The sequence below is a fragment of the Petromyzon marinus genome, chromosome 84 (genome assembly GCF_048934315.1).
Source record: "Petromyzon marinus isolate PM22_M1 ecotype Great Lakes invasive population chromosome 84, UKy_Petmar_22M1.pri1.0, whole genome shotgun sequence".
Classification (NCBI taxonomy): domain Eukaryota; kingdom Metazoa; phylum Chordata; class Hyperoartia; order Petromyzontiformes; family Petromyzontidae; genus Petromyzon; species Petromyzon marinus.
The window spans coordinates 1,791,046-1,810,029 of NC_133749.1; the positions used below are offsets into that span (position 1 = coordinate 1,791,046).

The 18,984-nt window shown below is 52.0% G+C and overlaps 1 protein-coding gene across 2 annotated transcripts; it reads right to left on the reverse strand.

The window, feature by feature from the left end:
- Positions 1–5,479: 5,479 nt before the first annotated feature.
- LOC116937493 (acidic phospholipase A2 natratoxin-like) lies at positions 5,480–18,723 on the reverse strand. Of its 2 annotated transcripts, none has more exons than XM_076057720.1 (5): positions 18,598–18,723; positions 16,490–16,534; positions 15,518–15,665; positions 10,758–10,870; positions 5,480–5,560 (listed from the first exon to the last, which is right to left on the reverse strand). In XM_076057720.1, exons 1-5 carry the CDS (start codon positions 18,704–18,706, stop codon positions 5,502–5,504), a joined length of 474 nt encoding a protein of 157 aa, XP_075913835.1. In that variant the 5' UTR covers positions 18,707–18,723; the 3' UTR covers positions 5,480–5,501. The 2 variants fall into 2 exon arrangements, with proteins under 2 accessions (XP_075913835.1, XP_075913834.1); XM_076057719.1 differs by lacking the exon at positions 5,480–5,560 and adding an exon at positions 6,690–6,810.
- Positions 18,724–18,984: the final 261 nt, after the last annotated feature.

Here is an 18,984-nt window from a genome sequence, read left to right on the forward strand (position 1 = left end):
GTGGTGGAGGGTTCCCCTACACTGCGCTGGCGGTGAGAAAGAACCCCGTGGTTTCGTGTCTCGCCGTGCGCCTCTTTGCCGCATAAACCTCCCCCACACAACTTCGCTGTTGCTTCGGTTGTTCGGTGTGTTAGTGTTAGTGTGTGTGTTAGCGTGTGTGTGTTAGCGTGTGGGGAGCGATAGTGTAGCGGTTAGCGCTACGCTGCGCTATGAACCTGGCGACCCGGGTTCGATTCCCGCTCACGGCCAACACCAGTGACGATTATCTGAACCGGTCCCGGGCCTCCCCTAGGTCGACTCAGCCTCAAATGAGTACCTGGTGCGGTGTGTAAACATTGCCACTAGGGAGACAAAGGCGGTCGGGCGTGGTGCTGGCCACCCACCCCCTCGTGTACCGTTCCGGCCTTCATAGGTGCTCGCTAACAGCACTTGCCCCTGCAGTCTGTTAAGGCTATATGGGGGATCTTTGTATTTTGTGTTAGCGTGTGTGTGTTAGTGTGTGTGTGTTAGTGTGTGTGTGTTAGTGTGTGTTAGTCTGTGTGTGTTAGTGTTTCAGGAAAGGGCGGTCCTGCACAGATGCCATATTTTCTGTCCGTCTGCTACAGCAGAGGTGTAGGGAATTCCAACAAGACCTACATCTCTGCTTTATTGACCTGGTCAAGGCCTATGATACCATCAGTAGGCCTGGGCTCTGGGTCGTTCTTCGTGCTTTTGGAGTACCTGACCCTCTGCTCATGATCATTAAGGACCTTCATGATGGTGAGCGGGCCCGGGTAAAACTACGTGGCCGGGAGTCAGAGCCATTCCCTGTACACCTTGGGGTGCGACAGGGATGTCCTCTGGCTCCCACATTATTTAACATCTATTTTGACCACGTAGTTTGTGAAGCCTTCAATAGCTGTACCGGGGGAATCTCCATATGGTACAGATATGGGAGGCTGATCGATGCCCGGGTGCGGTTAAGGGATTGCTCCCTATTGCTCAACCACGTTATGTATGCTGATGATTTGGTAATAGCTGCTCAGTCAGAGGAGGAGTTGGAGACGCTGCTGCTGAGACTGGAGCGTGCCACTAAGAGGTGGGGCCTTACCATCAGCCCCATCAAAACTAAGCACCTGCCTGGGTATTTTGTACCATCGGACACTCCACCCCCACAACTCCAAATCAGTGATGGGGCAGTTGTGGAGAGTTTCCCATACCTGGGCAGTGTGCTTATGACTGGCTCCAGTTTAACAGCAGAGGTCTCACTCCGAATCAGTTGAGCGGCAATATCTTTTCATCGGTTGCGTAATGCTGTGTGGAAGCTACCTGGTCTGTCGCTCCGCACTAAGCTTCAGGTCTTCTCGGCCACGGTCATTCCCTCCCTTCTCTACGCTTGCGAAACGTGGACCCCCCTAATGGAACATCTTCGCCGGTTAGAAACATTTAGGCTGGCCTGCCTATAATCCATCCTGGGTTTAACCAGACTGGATTGTGTGAGGAGCTCACAAATCTTTGAAAGATCTTTGCAAGGTCCCATCGGTGAGCTCCGGCGGGCAAGGCTGCGTTGGCTGGGTCATGTAGCCCGCATGCCCAGCCACCGCATGCCGAAACAGCTTTTGTTCGGCCGGATTGAGGGGGCTAAGCGGGCGCAGCACGGGCTAGAGAAGAGATGGAGTGATGTGGTGCAGGAGGACGTGTAGCCATTGCAGCTGCATGAGTGACAGTCCTAAACCTCGCCCATTTACCCTCAACATCAGGAGGAGTGGGGGATGATGCCAACCCCAGCCGCAAGCGATGATGCAATTCTCGCTTGCAACTTTCATCAGCTGAGACCAGGCCACTAAGGGTTTGATTGAGATCCTGCGTGTACACCCACCACCAGAGTGGAAGAATGGCAGGCGCATCTTACAGATGACAAGTCGATGGTCAGAGGGCAGATCAGCTCCATGGTAGGTCCTGGTGTCAAGGACATGGGCCCGCATCCGCTGGTCCATCACTATGGAGTCCAGCAGGTATTTTTGCTTGGACCCGGCGTACATCCATGATGTGTGGATGCGCCGATGCCGGAACAGCGTGTTGGTAATTACAAGCCCATGGGCTGCACAAAAATCTAGCAGCCTCCTACTGTTGTTATTGAGCTGATCTGGCCCGTGCCTGCCAATCACTCCACACCAGGTGCCAGCATCATGACCAACTCGGGCATTGAAGTCACCCAACAAGACGACTCTATCCCGAGGGGCCACTTTAGCCAGCACCTGTGACAGGAGGTCATAGAAGGCATCTGACTCATCGGCCTTGCCTGCATCCCTCCACGGATGTTCGTCTTCGGTGGGGGCATAAGTAACCACGACCACCATTCCTCGCCTCCGGTTGATGGGAAGGCGAGCCCAAAGTAGCCTGGGGCTTACAGCTTCCCACACCTCACCGTCACGCTCCCATGCCCCCTTCATTCTTTTGTTTAAAAGAAGAGCCACACCCTGCTGTTTGGCATTCTGCTGCCCCGAGTAGAGGACTGTCCACCCCTCACGGTGGCAGGAGCCAGAGCCGGTCCACCGGACCTCCTGAATGCCACAGAGATCCAGGCGGTACCGGTCCAGCTCCCGACAGAGGAGTGGCAGCCTCTCCTCCGCAGTGAGCGTTCGAACATTCCACGTGGCCACACGAAGTGGCTTTTCGTTGTTTCTGGAGGAGCCCCGAGGGTTCAGATTCAATCTCCTGGTTCTGCCAATTGGGGTTTGGCCAGGAGACTTCATAGACGCCTGTCCCCCCGGGGCCTCCGGCACAAGCTTATTAGTTACATATTTCAGTTTAATTCGTGGTTTAGTGGTAATTAATTGAAGGTGGAGGGGTTACCAGCCCCTCGCACCCGTCCAGAGCCCCCGTTTAGCCCCTGTGGTGGACACATATGCCATGAGGGGAGGAGCCAATCAAAATTGGACCTCCCCCCACAGCACTGTCCACGACAGAGTTGCCCGTCCGGCACCGCGAGGAGGTAGGGGGTTGTTTTGTATACACACAGACACACAGACACAAACACACACAGACACATACAAACACACACAGTCACACACACAGTCACACACACAGACACACACAAACACAGACACACACAGACACACAGACACACACACGAACACACACAAACAGACACAGTCACACACACAGACACAAACACAGACACACACAGACACACACAAACAGACACACAGACAGACACAGTCACACAGACACACACACAGACACACAGTCAGATGCCAGTTGAGTGCACGGTGTTTATTTTACAGACACTCAACCACCGCAACTTGGCACACGGTGACTGACTCCTGGCACAGGAATGTGGAATTTCCGCCACTCAGCGCGGTGGCTGTGGTGGTCGTTGTGATGGTAGTTGTGGTTGGCAGGCAACACTTGCCAATGGGAGTTGCCGGTGACGAAAGTCGCCGGTAGAAGTTGCCGGTGACGGAAGTCGCCGGTAGAAGTTGCCGGCGACTGAAGTTGCCGGTAGAAGTTGCCGGCGACTGAAGTTGCCCGTAGAAGTTGCCGGCGACTGTAGTTGCTGGTAGAAGTTGGCAGTAGAAGTTGCCGGTAGAATTTGCCGGTGACGGAAGTTGCCGGTAGAATTCGCCAGTCAGCGGTAGAATTTGCCGGCAACTGAAGTTGCCGGTAGAAGTTGCCGGTGAGGGAAGTCGCCGGTAGAATTTGCCGGTGACGGAAGTTGCCGGTAGAAGTCGCCAGTCAGCGGTAGAATTTGCCGGTGACGGAAGCTGGCGGTAGAAGTTGCCGGTGACGGAAGTTGCCGGTAGAATTTGCCGGTGACGGAAGCTGGCGGTAGAAGTTGCCGGTGACGGAAGTTGCCGGTAGAAGTTGCCGGTGATGGAAGTTGCCGGTAGAAGTTGCCGGCGACTGAAGTTGCCGGTAGAAGTTGCCGGCAACTGAAGTTGCCGGTAGAAGTTGCCGGTGACGGAAGTTGCCGGTAGAAGTTGCCGGCGACTGAAGTTGCCGGTAGAAGTCGCCAGTCAGCGGTAGAAGTTGCTGTTGACTGAAGTTGCCGGTGGAAGTTGCCGGTGACGGAAGTTGCCGGTAGAAGTTGGCAGTAGAAGTTGCCGGTAGAATTTGCCGGTGACGGAAGTTGCCGGTAGAATTTGCCGGTGACGGAAGCTGTCGGTAGAAGTTGCCGGTGACGGAAGTTGCCGGTAGAAGTTGCCGGTGACGGAAGTTGCCGGTAGAATTTGCCGGTGACGGAAGTTGCCGGTAGAATTTGCCGGTGACGGAAGCTGTCGGTAGAAGTTGCCGGTGACGGAAGTTGCCGGTAGAAGTTGCCGGCGACTGTGCCTAGAGGTCCCGGCAGCGCTCGGCGGTGACCACGGCGTAGTGCTCGGCGTGGTACTCGGCACGGGAGAAACAGTGAGCAGCGACCCGGTCACACACACACGTGGCTCTCACACGCGTCGTTACCACCGCCTGTAGTTACACACAAACACACACAGTCACACACAGACACACACACACAGACAGACACACACACACAGACACACAGTCACACACAGACACACGTGGCTCTCACACGCGTCGTTACCACCGCCTGTAGTTACACACAGACACACACACACACACAGTCACACACAGACACGGTCACACTCACACACGTGGCTCTCACACGCGTCGTTACCACCGCCTGTAGTTACACACAGACACACACACACACACAGTCACACACAGACACACACAGTCACACAGTCACACACAGACACACACAGTCACACAGTCACACACAGACACACACAGTCACACAGTCACACACACAGTCACACACACACAGTCACACACAGACACACACACAGTCACACACAGACACACACAGTCACACACAGACACACGTGGTACACACAGTCACACACAGACACACACAGTCACACACACAGTCACACACAGACACACACAGTCACACACAGACACACGTGGTACACACAGTCACACACAGACACGGTCACACACAGACACGGTCACACTCACGTGGCTCTCACACGCGTCGTTACCACCGCCTGTAGTTACACACAGACACACACAGACACACACACGTGGTACACACACACACACGTGGTACACACACGTGGTACACACCACACACACACACAGACACACACACACGTGGTACACACACACACGTGGTACACACACACGTGGTACACACCACACACACAGACACACACACAGTCACACACAGACACGGTCACACACACAGACACGGTCACACTCACACACGTGGCTCTCACACGCGTTGTTACCACCGCCTGTAGTTACACACAGTCACACACAGACACACACAGTCACACACACAGTCACACACAGACACGGTCACACTCACACACGTGGCTCTCACACGCGTTGTTACCACCGCCTGTAGTTACACACAGACACACACACACAGTCACACACAGACACGGTCACACTCACACACGTGGCTCTCACACGCGTCGTTACCACCGCCTGTAGTCACACACAGTCACACACACACACAGTCACACACAGACACGGTCACACTCACACACGTGGCTCTCACACGCGTCGTTACCACCGCCTGTAGTTACACACAGACACACACAGACAGTCACACACAGACACGGTCACACTCACACACGTGGCTCTCACACGCGTTGTTACCACCGCCTGTAGTTACACACAGACACACACACACAGTCACACACAGACACGGTCACACTCACACACGTGGCTCTCACACGCGTTGTTACCACCGCCTGTAGTTACACACAGACACACACACAGATAGTCACACAGTCACACACACAGTCACACACAGACACGGTCACACTCACACACGTGGCTCTCACACGCGTTGTTACCACCGCCTGTAGTTACACACAGACACACACACACAGTCACACACAGACACGGTCACACTCACACACGTGGCTCTCACACGCATCGTTACCACCGCCTGTAGTTACACACAGACACACACAGACACACACACAGACAGTCACACACACAGTCACACACAAACACGGTCGCACTCACACACGTGGCTCTCACACGCGTTGTTACCACCGCCTGTACTTACACACAGACACACACACACAGTCACACACAGACACACACACACACAGTCACACACAGACACGGTCGCACTCACACACGTGGCTCTCACACGCGTCGTTACCACCGCCTGTAGTTACACACAGACACACACAGACACACACACGTGGTACACACACACACAGACACACACACAGTCACACACAGACACACACACACAGTCACACACAGACACACACAAACACACAGTCACACACAGACACAGACACACACACACAGTCACACACAGACACACACACACGTGGTACACACACACACGTGGTACACACAGTCACACACAGACACACACACAGTCACACACAGACACACACACAGTCACACACAGACACACACACAGTCACACACAGTCACACACAGTCACACACACAGTCACACACAGACACACACAGACACAGTCACACACAGACACACACACACGTGGTACACACACACACAGACACACACACAGTCACACACAGACACACACACACAGTCACACACAGACACACACAAACACACAGTCACACACAGACACAGACACACACACACAGTCACACACAGACACACACACACGTGGTACACACACACACGTGGTACACACAGTCACACACAGACACCGCCTGTACTTACACACAGACACACACACACAGTCACACACAGACACACACACACACAGTCACACACAGACACGGTCGCACTCACACACGTGGCTCTCACACGCGTCGTTACCACCGCCTGTAGTTACACACAGACACACACAGACACACACACGTGGTACACACACACACAGACACACACACAGTCACACACAGACACACACACACAGTCACACACAGACACACACAAACACACAGTCACACACAGACACAGACACACACACACAGTCACACACAGACACACACACACGTGGTACACACACACACGTGGTACACACAGTCACACACAGACACACACACAGTCACACACAGACACACACACAGTCACACACAGACACACACACAGTCACACACAGTCACACACAGTCACACACACAGTCACACACAGACACACACACACACAGTCACACACAGACACGGTCACACTCACACACGTGGCTCTCACACGCGTCGTTACCACTGCCTGTAGTTACACACAGACACACAACAACCGCCATTCGCCACTAAGTGGCGGTGACGTCACCACGACGCTTGTGCCAGGCTATGTGCACCCTGAGGCCACGTGAAGTGTCGAACGCCCGCTGGCAGGAGGTCACGGGGCAGACCCAGGTGCCACGGGTCGACTGACTGAGATGACTGGCTGATGCGCCACCTGTGCCCCCTACTGTGCCAATCTGCTGTGCTTTAGCCACCCGGCGCTCCGCTCGTTGTTGTGAGCGTCGCTCCTCCGCCCTCCGTTGTTGTTGAAGGCGACTGCCTCCAACTGCCCAGTAGCGTCCTTCACGAGCCTCCTCCACAGAGGTCGATCTTGACACCGCTGGTACCGGTCATCGGCAAGTCCACTCAGCTCCACGTCCTCCTGTACCACATCACTCCATCTCTTTCTAGCCCGTGCCGCGCCCGCTTAGCCCCCTCAATCCGGCCGAACAAAAGCTGTTTCGGCATGCGTTGGCTGGGCATGCGGGCTACATGACCCAGCCAACGCAGCCTTGCCCGCCGGAGGAGCTCACCGATGGGACCTTGCCCAGATCTTTCAAGGATTTGTGAGCTCCTCACACAATCCAGTCTGGTTAAACCCAGGATGGATCGTAGGCAGGCCAGCCTAAATGTTTCTAACCGGCGAAGATGTTCCATTAGGGGGGTCCACGTTTCGCAAGCGTAGAGAAGGGAGGGAATGACCGTGGCCGAGAAGACCTGAAGCTTAGTGCGGAGCGACAGACCAGGTAGCTTCCACACAGCGTTACGCAACCGATGAAAAGATATTGCCGCTCGACTGATTCGGAGTGAGACCTCTGCTGTTAAACTGGAGCCAGTCATAAGCACACTGCCCAGGTATGGGAAACTCTCCACTCTCTCCACAACTGCCCCATCACCGATTGGGAGTTGTGGGGGTGGAGTGTCCGATGGTACAAAATACCCAGGCAGGTGCTTAGTTTTGGTGGGGCTGATGGTAAGGCCCCACCTCTTAGTGGCACGCTCCAGTCTCAGCAGCAGCGTCTCCAACTCCTCCTCTGACTGAGCAGCTATTACCAAATCATCAGCATACATAACGTGGTTGAGCAATAGGGAGCCATCCCTTGACCGCACCCGGGCATCGATTAGCCTCCCATTATATCTGTACCATATGGAGATTCCCCCGGTACAGCTATTGAAGGCTTCACGAACTACGTGGTCAAAATAGATGTTAAATAATGTGTGAGCCAGAGGACATCCCTGTCGCACCCCAAGGTGTACAGGGAATGGCTCTGACTCCCGGCCACGTAGTTTTACCCGGGCCCGCTCACCATCATGAAGGTCCTTAATGATCGTGAGCAGAGGGTCAGGTACTCCAAAAGCACGAAGAACGACCCAGAGCCCAGGCCTACTGATGGTATCATAGGCCTTGACCAGGTCAATAAAGCAGAGATGTAGGTCTTGTTGGAATTCCCTACACCTCTGCTGTAGCAGACGGACAGAAAAATATGGCATCTGTGCAGGACCGCCCTTTCCTGAAACCGCATTGGGGCTCCGCAAGCCTCTCCTCAGCGTGCCTGGCAAGGCGATGCTGAATAATCCTTGCCAGGACCTTTCCCGGCACACTGAGGAGTGAGATGCCCCTGTAGTTGTTACAGTCTGTGCGGTCCCTCTTCTTAAAAAGGGGGACCACCAGGGCATCCTTCCAATCCTGCGGAACCCGTCCAGTGGTCCAGACTGTTGTTATGATGTCATATAGGGCAGTCTGTGCACAAACGCCACCCTCCCTCAGCATTTCGCTTGGGAGATCATCTCTGCCCGCTGCCTTTCCTGGTCTCAGACTCCGGATCGCCTTCAATACTTCCTCAGCAGATGGAACCTCAGCCAGCCACTCACAGGGGGTGACTTCTTCCAATATTTGAGGCACCGCAGCCTCAGCAGGGTCATCCTCACTTTGTGCCACGATGTTTTCCTGGCTGAGGGATTTTCCCTCCCCCAGGACCTCACAGAAATGTTCAGCAAATCTGCGAACCTGTTCCAGACACACACACACAGTCACACACACACAGACACACACACAGACACACACACAGACACACACACAGACACACACACAGACACACACAGACACAGACACACGTGGTTCTCACACGTGTCGTCACCACCGCCTGTAGTTACACACAGACACTTAAACACACACACCACACACACAGACACACGTGGTACACGCACACGTGGTACAGACATGTGGTAACACACACACGTGGTACACACACGTGGGACACGCACACGTGGTACAGACACACGTGGTACAGACACACGTGGTACAGACACACGTGGTAACACAAACACGTGGTACACACACACACGTGACACACACACGTGACAAACACACGTGGTACACACACGTGGGACACGCACACGTGGTACAGACACACGTGGTACACACACGTGGTAACACAAACACGTGGTACACACACACACACGTGACACACACACACACGTGAAACACACACGTGACACACACACGTGGTACACACACGTGGTACACACACGTGGTAACACACACGTGGTACAGACACACGTGGTACACACACGTGGTAACACAAACACGTGGTACACACACACACGTGACACACACACGTGACAAACACACGTGGTACACACACGTGGGACACGCACGTGGTAACACAAACACGTGGTACACACACACACACGTGACACACACACGTGACACACACACGTGACACACACACGTGACACACACACGTGACACACACACGTGGTACACACACGTGGTACACACACACACTCAGTGGGTACTCAGTGGGGACTCACACTGAGTACTCACCACAGGTGACCACTGAGTACTCACTGAGTACTCACCACAGGTAACTACTGAGTACTCACCACAGGTGACTACTGAGTACTCACCACAGGTAACTACTGAGTACTCACCACAGGTGACTACTGAGTACTCACCACAGGTGACCACTGAGTACTCACTGAGTACTCACCACAGGTAACTACTGAGTACTCACCACAGGTGACTACTGAGTACTCACCACAGGTGACTACTGAGTACTCACCACAGGTGACCACTGAGTACTCACCACAGGTGACTACTGAGTACTCACCACAGGTGACCACTGAGTACTCACCACAGGTAACTACTGAGTACTCACCACAGGTCAGGTGACCACTGAGTACTCACCACAGGTGACTACTGAGTACTCACCACAGGTCCCCACTGAGTACTCACCACAGGTGACTACTGAGTACTCACCACAGGTGACTACTGAGTACTCACCACAGGTGACTACTGAGTCCCACTGAGTACTCACCACAGGTGACCACTGAGTACTCACCACAGGTCCCCACTGAGTACTCACCACAGGTGACTACTGAGTACTCACCACAGGTGACCACTGAGTACTCACCACAGGTGACTACTGAGTACTCACCACTGAGTACTCACTGAGTACTCACCACAGGTGACTACTGAGTACTCACCACTGAGTACTCACTGAGTACTCACCACAGGTGACTACTGAGTACCCACTGAGTACTCACCACAGGTGACCACGTGGTCCACGCAGGTGAAGTCGTAGTGACGGAAGAACGGGTGGCAGTAGCCGGGCAGCTGCTGGGTCTCAGCGTAGCACTCATCATGGGTCTGACAACACCTACACACAACACAGTTAACTAGTTAGTTAATTAGTTAACTAGTTAACTAGTTAACTAGCTGCTGGGTCTCAGCGTAGCACTCATCATGGGTCTGACAACACCTACACACAACACAGTCAACTAGTTAGTTAACTAGTTAACTAGCTAACTAGTTAACTAGTGACTAGTTAACTAGTTAACTTGTTAACTAGCTGCTGGGTCTCAGCGTAGCACTCATCATGGGTCTGACAACACCTACACACAACACACGTAGTTAACTAGTTAGTTAACTAGTTAACTAGCTAACTAGTTAACTAGCTGCTGGGTCTCAGCGTAGCACTCATCATGGGTCTGACAACACCTACACACAACACAGTTAACTAGTTAGTTAACTAGTTAACTAGTTAGTTAACTAGTTAACTAGCTAACTAGTTAACTAGTTAGCTAGCTGATGGGTCTCAGCGTAGCACTCATCATGGGTCTGACAACACCTACACACAACACACGTAGTTAACTAGTTAGTTAACTAGTTAACTAGTTAGTTAACTAGTTAACTAGTGTGCTAGCTGCTGGGTCTCAGCGTAGCACTCATCATGGGTCTGACAACACCTACACACAACACACGTAGTTAACTAGTTAGTTAACTAGTTAGCTAGTTAGTTAACTAGTTAACTAGCTAACTAGTTAACTAGTTAGCTAGCTGATGGGTCTCAGTGTAGCACTCATCATGGGTCTGACAACACCTACACACAACACACGTAGTTAACTAGTTAGTTAACTAGTTAGCTAGTTAGTTAACTAGTTAACTAGCTAACTAGTTAACTAGTTAACTAGTTAGCTAGCTGCTGGGTCTCAGCGTAGCACTCATCATGGGTCTGACAACACCTACACACAACACAGTTAACTAGTTAACTAACTAGTTAACTAGTTAACTAGCTGCTGGGTCTCAGCGTAGCACTCATCATGCGCCTGACAACACCTACACACAACACACGTAACTAGTTAGTTAACTAGTTAACTAGTTAGTTAACTAGCTAACTAGATAGTTAACTAGTTAACTAGCTAACTAGCTAACTAGTTAGCTAGCTGATGGGTCTCAGCGTAGCACTCATCATGGGTCTGACAACACCTACACACAACACAGTTAACTAGTTAGTTAACTAGTTAACTAACTAGTTAACTAGTTAACTAGCTGCTGGGTCTCAGCGTAGCACTCATCATGGGTCTGACAACACCTACACACAACACAGTTAACTAGTTAACTAACTAGTTAACTAGTTAACTAGCTGCTGGGTCTCAGCGTAGCACTCATCATGGGTCTGACAACACCTACACACAACACACGTAGTTAACTAGTTAGTTAACTAGTTAGCTAGTTAGTTAACTAGTTAACTAGCTAACTAGTTAACTAGTTAGCTAGCTGATGGGTCTCAGCGTAGCACTCATCATGCGCCTGACAACACCTACACACAACACAGTTAACTAGTTAACTAGCTAACTAGTTAGCTAGTTAGTTAGCTAGTTAACTAGTTAGCTAGTTAGTTAACTAGTTAACTAGCTAACTAGCTAACTAGCTAACTAGTTAACTAGTTAGCTAGTTAGTTAACTAGTTAGCTAGCTGCTGGGTCTCAGCGTAGCACTCATCATGGGTCTGACAACACCTACACACAACACAGTTAACTAGTTAGTTAACTAGTTAACTAGCTAACTAGTTAGTTAACTAGTTAACTAGTTAGCTAGCTGCTGGGTCTCAGCGTAGCACTCATCATGCGCCTGACAACACCTACACACAACACAGTTAACTAGTTAGTTAACTAGTTAACTAGTTAACTAACTAGTTAACTAGCTAACTAGTTAACTAGTTAACTAGTTAGCTAGCTGCTGGGTCTCAGCGTAGCACTCATCATGCGCCTGACAACACCTACACACAACACAGTTAACTAGTTAGTTAACTAGTTAACTAGTTAACTAACTAGTTAACTAGCTAACTAGTTAGCTAGTTAACTAGTTAGCTAGCTGCTGGATCTCACCGTAGCACTCATCATGCGCCTGATAACACCTACACACAACACACGTAGTTAGCTAGTTAGCTAGTTAACTAGTTAGATAATTAGTTAACTAGTTAGCTAGTTAACTAGCTAACTATATAACCAGTTAACTAGCTGCTGGGTCTCAACGTAGCACTCATCATGCACCTGACAACAACTACACACATAGATGTAGTTAACTAGTTAACAAGCTAACTAGTTAGCAAGTTAACTTGTTAACTAGTTACCTAGCTAACTAGTTAACTAGTTAACTAGCTGCTGGGTCTCAACGTAGCACTCATCATGCGCATAACAACACCTACACACAACACGTAGTTATCTAGTTAGCTAGTTAACTAGTTAGTTGACTAGTTAACTAGCTAGCTCGTTAGTTCGTTAACACGTTAACTAGCTAACTAGTTAGCTAGTTAACTAGCTAATTAGTTAATTAGTTAGCTAGCTGCTGGGTCTTAGCATAGCACTCATCATGCGCCTGACAAGTTAACTAGCTAACTAGTTAGCAAGTTAACTAGCTAACTAGTTAGCAAGCTAACTAGTTAACTAGCGGCTGGGTCTCAGCGTAGCACTCATCATGCACCTGACAACACCTACACATATAACACGTAGTTAGCTAGTTAACTAGTTAATTAGTTAGTAAGTTAACTAGCTAAATAGTTAGCTAGGTAACTAGTTAACTAGTTAGCTAATTAGCTAGTTAGCTAGTTAACTAGTTAATTAGTTAGTAAGTTAACTAGCTAAATAGTTAGCTAGCTAACTAGATAACTAGCTAACTAGTTAACTAGTTAGCTGGCTGCTGGGTCTCAGCGTAGCACTCAGCATGCGCCTGACAACACCTACACACATAGATCTCGTTAACTAGTTAACTAGCTAACTAGTTAACTAGCTAACTAGTTAGATAGTTAACTAGTTAGCTAGTTAACTAGTTAGCAAGCAGCTGGGTCTCAGCGTAGCACTCATTATGGGCCTGATAACACCTACACACACATAGATCTAGTTAACTAGTTAGCTAGTTAGCTAGTTAAATAGTTAACTAGCTAACTGGTTAGCTAGTTTAACTAGTTATCGAGCTAGTTATCGAGCTAGTTAACTAGTTAGTAAGCTATCTAGTTAGCTAGTTAACTGGTTAGCTAGTTAGTGAGCTAATTTGTGAGCTAGTTAGCTAGCTAACTAGTTAGCTAGTTAGTGAGCTAGTTATATAGTTAGTGAGTTAGCGAGTTAACTAGTTATTGAGCTAGTTAGCTAGTTAACTAGTTAGCTAGTTAGTGAGCTAGGTAGCTAGTTAAATAGTTAGCTAGTTAGTGAGCCAGTGAGCTAATTAACTAGTTAGTGAGCTAGTTAACTAGTTAGTGAGTTGGTTAACTAATTAGTGGGCTAACCAGTTAACTAGCTGACTAGTTAACTGGCTAGTGAGCTAGCTAATTAACTAGTGAGCTAGCTAGTTAGTGAGCTAGTTAGTGAGCTAGCTAGTTAACTAGTGAGCTAGTTGGTGAGCTAGTTAACTAGTTAGCTAGTTAATTGGTTAGTGAGTTAGCGAGTTAACTAGTTATTGAGCTAGTTAGCTAGTTAACTAGTTAGTGAGCTAGTTAACTAGTTAGTGAGCTAGTTAACTAGTTAGCGAGCTAAGTAATTAGCTAGTTGGCTAGTTAACTAGCCAATTAACTGGCGAGCTAGTTAGCTAGTTAACTAGTGAGCTAGTAAGTGAGCTAGTTAGTGGGCTAGCTAGTTAACAAGCAAGCTAGTCAGTGAGCTAGTTAGTTAGCTAGTGAGTAAGGTAGTTAACTAGTTAACTAGCTCACTAACTAGTTAACTAGTTAACTATTTAGTGAGCTAGTTAACTTGCTAGTTAGCTGGTGAGCTTGTTAGCGAGCTAGTCAACTAGTTAGTGAGCTAGTTAGTTAACTAGTTAGCTAGTTTATGAGCTAGTTAGGTGACTAGTGAGCTAGCCAGTTAACTAGCCATCTAGTTAACTATTTAGTGAGCTAGTTAGTCAGCTAGTTGGTGAGCTAGTTAGTGAACTATTGAGCTAGTTGGTGAGCTCGTTATCTAGTTAACTAGTTAGTGAGCTAGTTAACTAACTGGTTAACTAGCTAGTTAACTTGTTAACTAGATAACTAGCTAGTTAGTGAGCTAGTTAGTGAGCTGGTTAACTAGTGAGCTAGTTTGTGAGCTAGTTGGTGAGCTAGTTATCTAGTTAGCGAGCTAGTTAGTGAGCTAGTTGGTGAGCTAGTTGGTGAGCTAGTTAACTAGTGAGCTAGTTGGTGAGCTAGTTAACTAGTGAGCTAGTTGGTGAGCTAGTTAACTAGTGAGCTAGTTGGTGAGCTAGTTGGTGAACTAGTTAACTAGTTAGTGAGCTAGTTAACTAGTGAGCTAGTTGGTGAGCTAGTTGGTGAGCTAGTTATCTAGTTAGCGAGCTAGTTAGTGAGCTAGTTAGTGAGCTAGTTGGTGAGCTAGTTGGTGAGCTAGTTAACTAGTGAGCTAGTTGGTGAGCTAGTTAACTAGTGAGCTAGTTGTGAGCTAGTTAACTAGTGAGCTAGTTGGTGAGCTAGTTGGTGAACTAGTTAACTAGTTAGTGAGCTAGTTAACTAGTGAGCTGGTTGGTGAGCTAGTTGGTTAACTAACCTGTCGAGCTCATCGAGGGGCTGCCCTGAGCCGCCCAGTCCACAATAGCAGCCGTAGCGAGTGAAGCTGAACAGGGGCCACGAGTTGGGCATCACGCACAGCAGCATCTGGTGGAACTGGAGGAGCGATCGGGGCAACGGGGGGCGTCCTGGGGGGGCACGGGGGGGTGGGATCGATACGATTGTCAATATCTTGTGCTGATTGGTCGACGGTGCCGAGGGCGACGTGACGTCACCGGAGGCGGGGTTCGTCCGTGACAGTCACAGGAGGCGTGGTTCGTCCGTGACGTCACTGGAGGCGTGGTTCGTCCGTGACGTCACTAGAGGCGGGGTTTGTCCGTGACAGTCACTGGAGGCGTGGTTCGTCCGTGACGTCACTGGAGGCGTGGTTCGTCCGTGACAGTCACTGGAGGCGTGGTTCGTCCGTGACGTCACTGGAGGCGGGGTTCGTCCGTGACGTCACTGGAGGCGTGGTTCGTCCGTGACAGTCACTGGAGGCGTGGTTCGGCCGTGACGTCACTGGAGGCGTGGTTCGTCCGTGACGTCACTGGAGGCGTGGTTCGTCCGTGACGTCACTGGAGGCGTGGTTCGTCCGTGACAGTCACTGGAGGCGTGGTTCGTCCGTGACAGTCACAGGAGGCGTGGTTCGTCCGTGACGTCACTGGAGGCAGGGTTCGTCCGTGACGTCACTGGAGGCGGGGTTCGTCCGTGACAGTCACTGGAGGCGTGGTTCGCCCGTGACGTCACTGGAGGCGTGGTTCGTCCGTGACAGTGACTGGAGGCGTGGTTCGTCCGTGACGTCACTGGAGGCGTGGTTCGTCCGTGACGTCACTGGAGACGTGGTTCGTCCGTGACGTCACTGGAGGCGTGGTTCGTCCGTGACGTCACTAGAGGCGTGGTTTGTCCGTGACGTCACTGGAGGCGGGTGCCCACGTGGTGGTGGTGGTGGTGGGTGGGGGTGAGGGGTCGGCACCTCCATTGACGCTTGGGGCGGACGCCGAGAGGAGGCCCAGGACGCCTGGGGGGCGGGGGGGGGTAGGGGGGTGAGGGGGGTGAGGGGGGGGGTCACAGAGGACAGACCCTGCAGGTGACACGTGTTGTACTGCTGCTGTGCCAGGCTAGGTGCACCAGGAGGAGGTCACGGGGCAGACCCTGCAGGTGACACGTGTTGTACTGCTGCTGTGCCAGGCTAGGTGCATGAGGAGGAGGTCACGTGACAGACCCTGCAGGTGACACGTGTTGTACTGCTGCTGTGCCAGGCTAGGTGCACCAGGAGGAGGTCACGTGACAGACCCTGCAGGTGACACGTGTTGTACTGCTGCTGTGCCAGGCTAGGTGCACCAGGAGGAGGTCACGGGGCAGACCCTGCAGGTGACACGTGTTGTACTGCTGCTGTGCCAGGCTAGGTGCATGAGGAGGAGGTCACGTGACAGACCCTGCAGGTGACACGTGTTGTACTGCTGCTGTGCCAGGCTAGGTGCACCAGGAGGAGGTCACGGGGCAGACCCTGCAGGTGACACGTGTTGTACTGCTGCTGTGCCAGGCTAGGTGCATGAGGAGGAGGTCACGTGACAGACCCTGCAGGTGACACGTGTTGTACTGCTGCTGTGCCAGGCTAGGTGCACCAGGAGGAGGTCACGGGGCAGACCCTGCAGGTGACACGTGTTGTACTGCTGCTGTGCCAGGCTAGGTGCACGAGGTCACGTGACAGACCCTGCAGGTGCCACGTGTTGTACTGCTGCTGTACCAGGCTAGGTGCACCAGGAGGAGGTCACGTGACAGACCCTGCAGGTGCCACGTGTTGTACTGCTGCTGTGCCAGGCTAGGTGCACGAGGTCACGTGACAGACCCTGCAGGTGCCACGTGTTGTACTGCTGCTGTGCCAGGCTAGGTGCACGAGGTCACGTGACAGACCCTGCAGGTGCCACGGGTTGTACTGCTGCTGTGCCAGGCTAGGTGCACGAGGTCACGTGACAGACCCTGCAGGTGCCACGTGTTGTACTGCTGCTGTGCCAGGCTAGGTGCACGAGGTCACGTGACAGACCCTGCAGGTGCCACGTGTTGTACTGCTGCTGTGCCAGGCTAGGTGCACGAGGTCACGTGACAGACCCTGCAGGTGCCACGTGTTGTACTGCTGCTGTGCCAGGCTAGGTGCACGAGGTCACGTGACAGACCCTGCAGGTGCCACGTGTTGTACTGCTGCTGTGCCAGGCTAGGTGCACGAGGTCACGTGACAGACCCTGCAGGTGCCACGTGTTGTACTGCTGCTGTGCCAGGCTAGGTGCACGAGGTCACGTGACAGACCCTGCAGGTGCCACGTGTTGTACTGCTGCTGTGCCAGGCTAGGTGCACGAGGTCACGTGACAGACCCTGCAGGTGCCACGTGTTGTACTGCTGCTGTGCCAGGCTAGGTGCACCAGGAGGAGGTCATGGGGCAGACCCTGCAGGTGCCACGTGTTGTACTGCTGCTGTGCCAGGCTAGGTGCACGAGGAGGTCACGGGGCAGACCCTGCAGGTGCCACGTGTTGTAATGCTGTGCCAGGCTAGGTGCACCAGGAGGAGGTCACTGGACAGACCCTGCAGGTGCCACGTGTTGTACTGATGTGCCAGGCTAGGTGCACGAGGTCACGGGGCAGACCCTGCAGGTGACACGTGTTGTACTGCTGTACCAGGCTAGGTGCACCAGGAGGAGGTCACGGGGCAGACCCTGCAGGTGACACGTGTTGTACTGCTGCTGTGCCAGGCTAGGTGCACGAGGTCACGGGGCAGACCCTGCAGGTGACACGTGTTGTACTGCTGCTGTGCCAGGCTAGGTGCACGAGGAGGAGGTCACGGGGCAGACCCTGCAGGTGCCACGTGTTGTACTGCTGCTGTGCCAGGCTAGGTGCACGAGGTCACGGGACAGACCCTGCAGGTGCCACGTGTTGTACTGCTGCTGTGCCAGGCTAGGTGCACCAGGAGGAGGTCACGTGACAGACCCTGCAGGTGCCACGTGTTGTACTACTGCTGTGCCAGGCTAGGTGCGCGAGTCGACTGTTCAACGCAACAAGCGAAACGTGAATGTGAAAGTTGAACACTCACCTAGCAGGGAGAGCCATGGGGAAAGACGAGACATCGTGGTGATGGTGGTGGTGATGATGGTGCTGATGATGCCACATGGCTGTGAATCGCGGAATTTATACATCACCATCACCACACCCACTCCCACAAAACACCCACTCCCACCATCATCACCACACCCACCATCACCACCACACCCACCATCACCACACCCACCATCACCACACCCACCATCAACACCCCCACCATCAGTATCACCACCATCACCACACCCACCATCATCACCACAATCAACACCACCACTCCCACCATCACCACCACCACCATCACCACACCCACCATCACCATCACCACTCCCACCATCACCACCACACCCACCATCACCACACCCACCATCAACACCCCCAC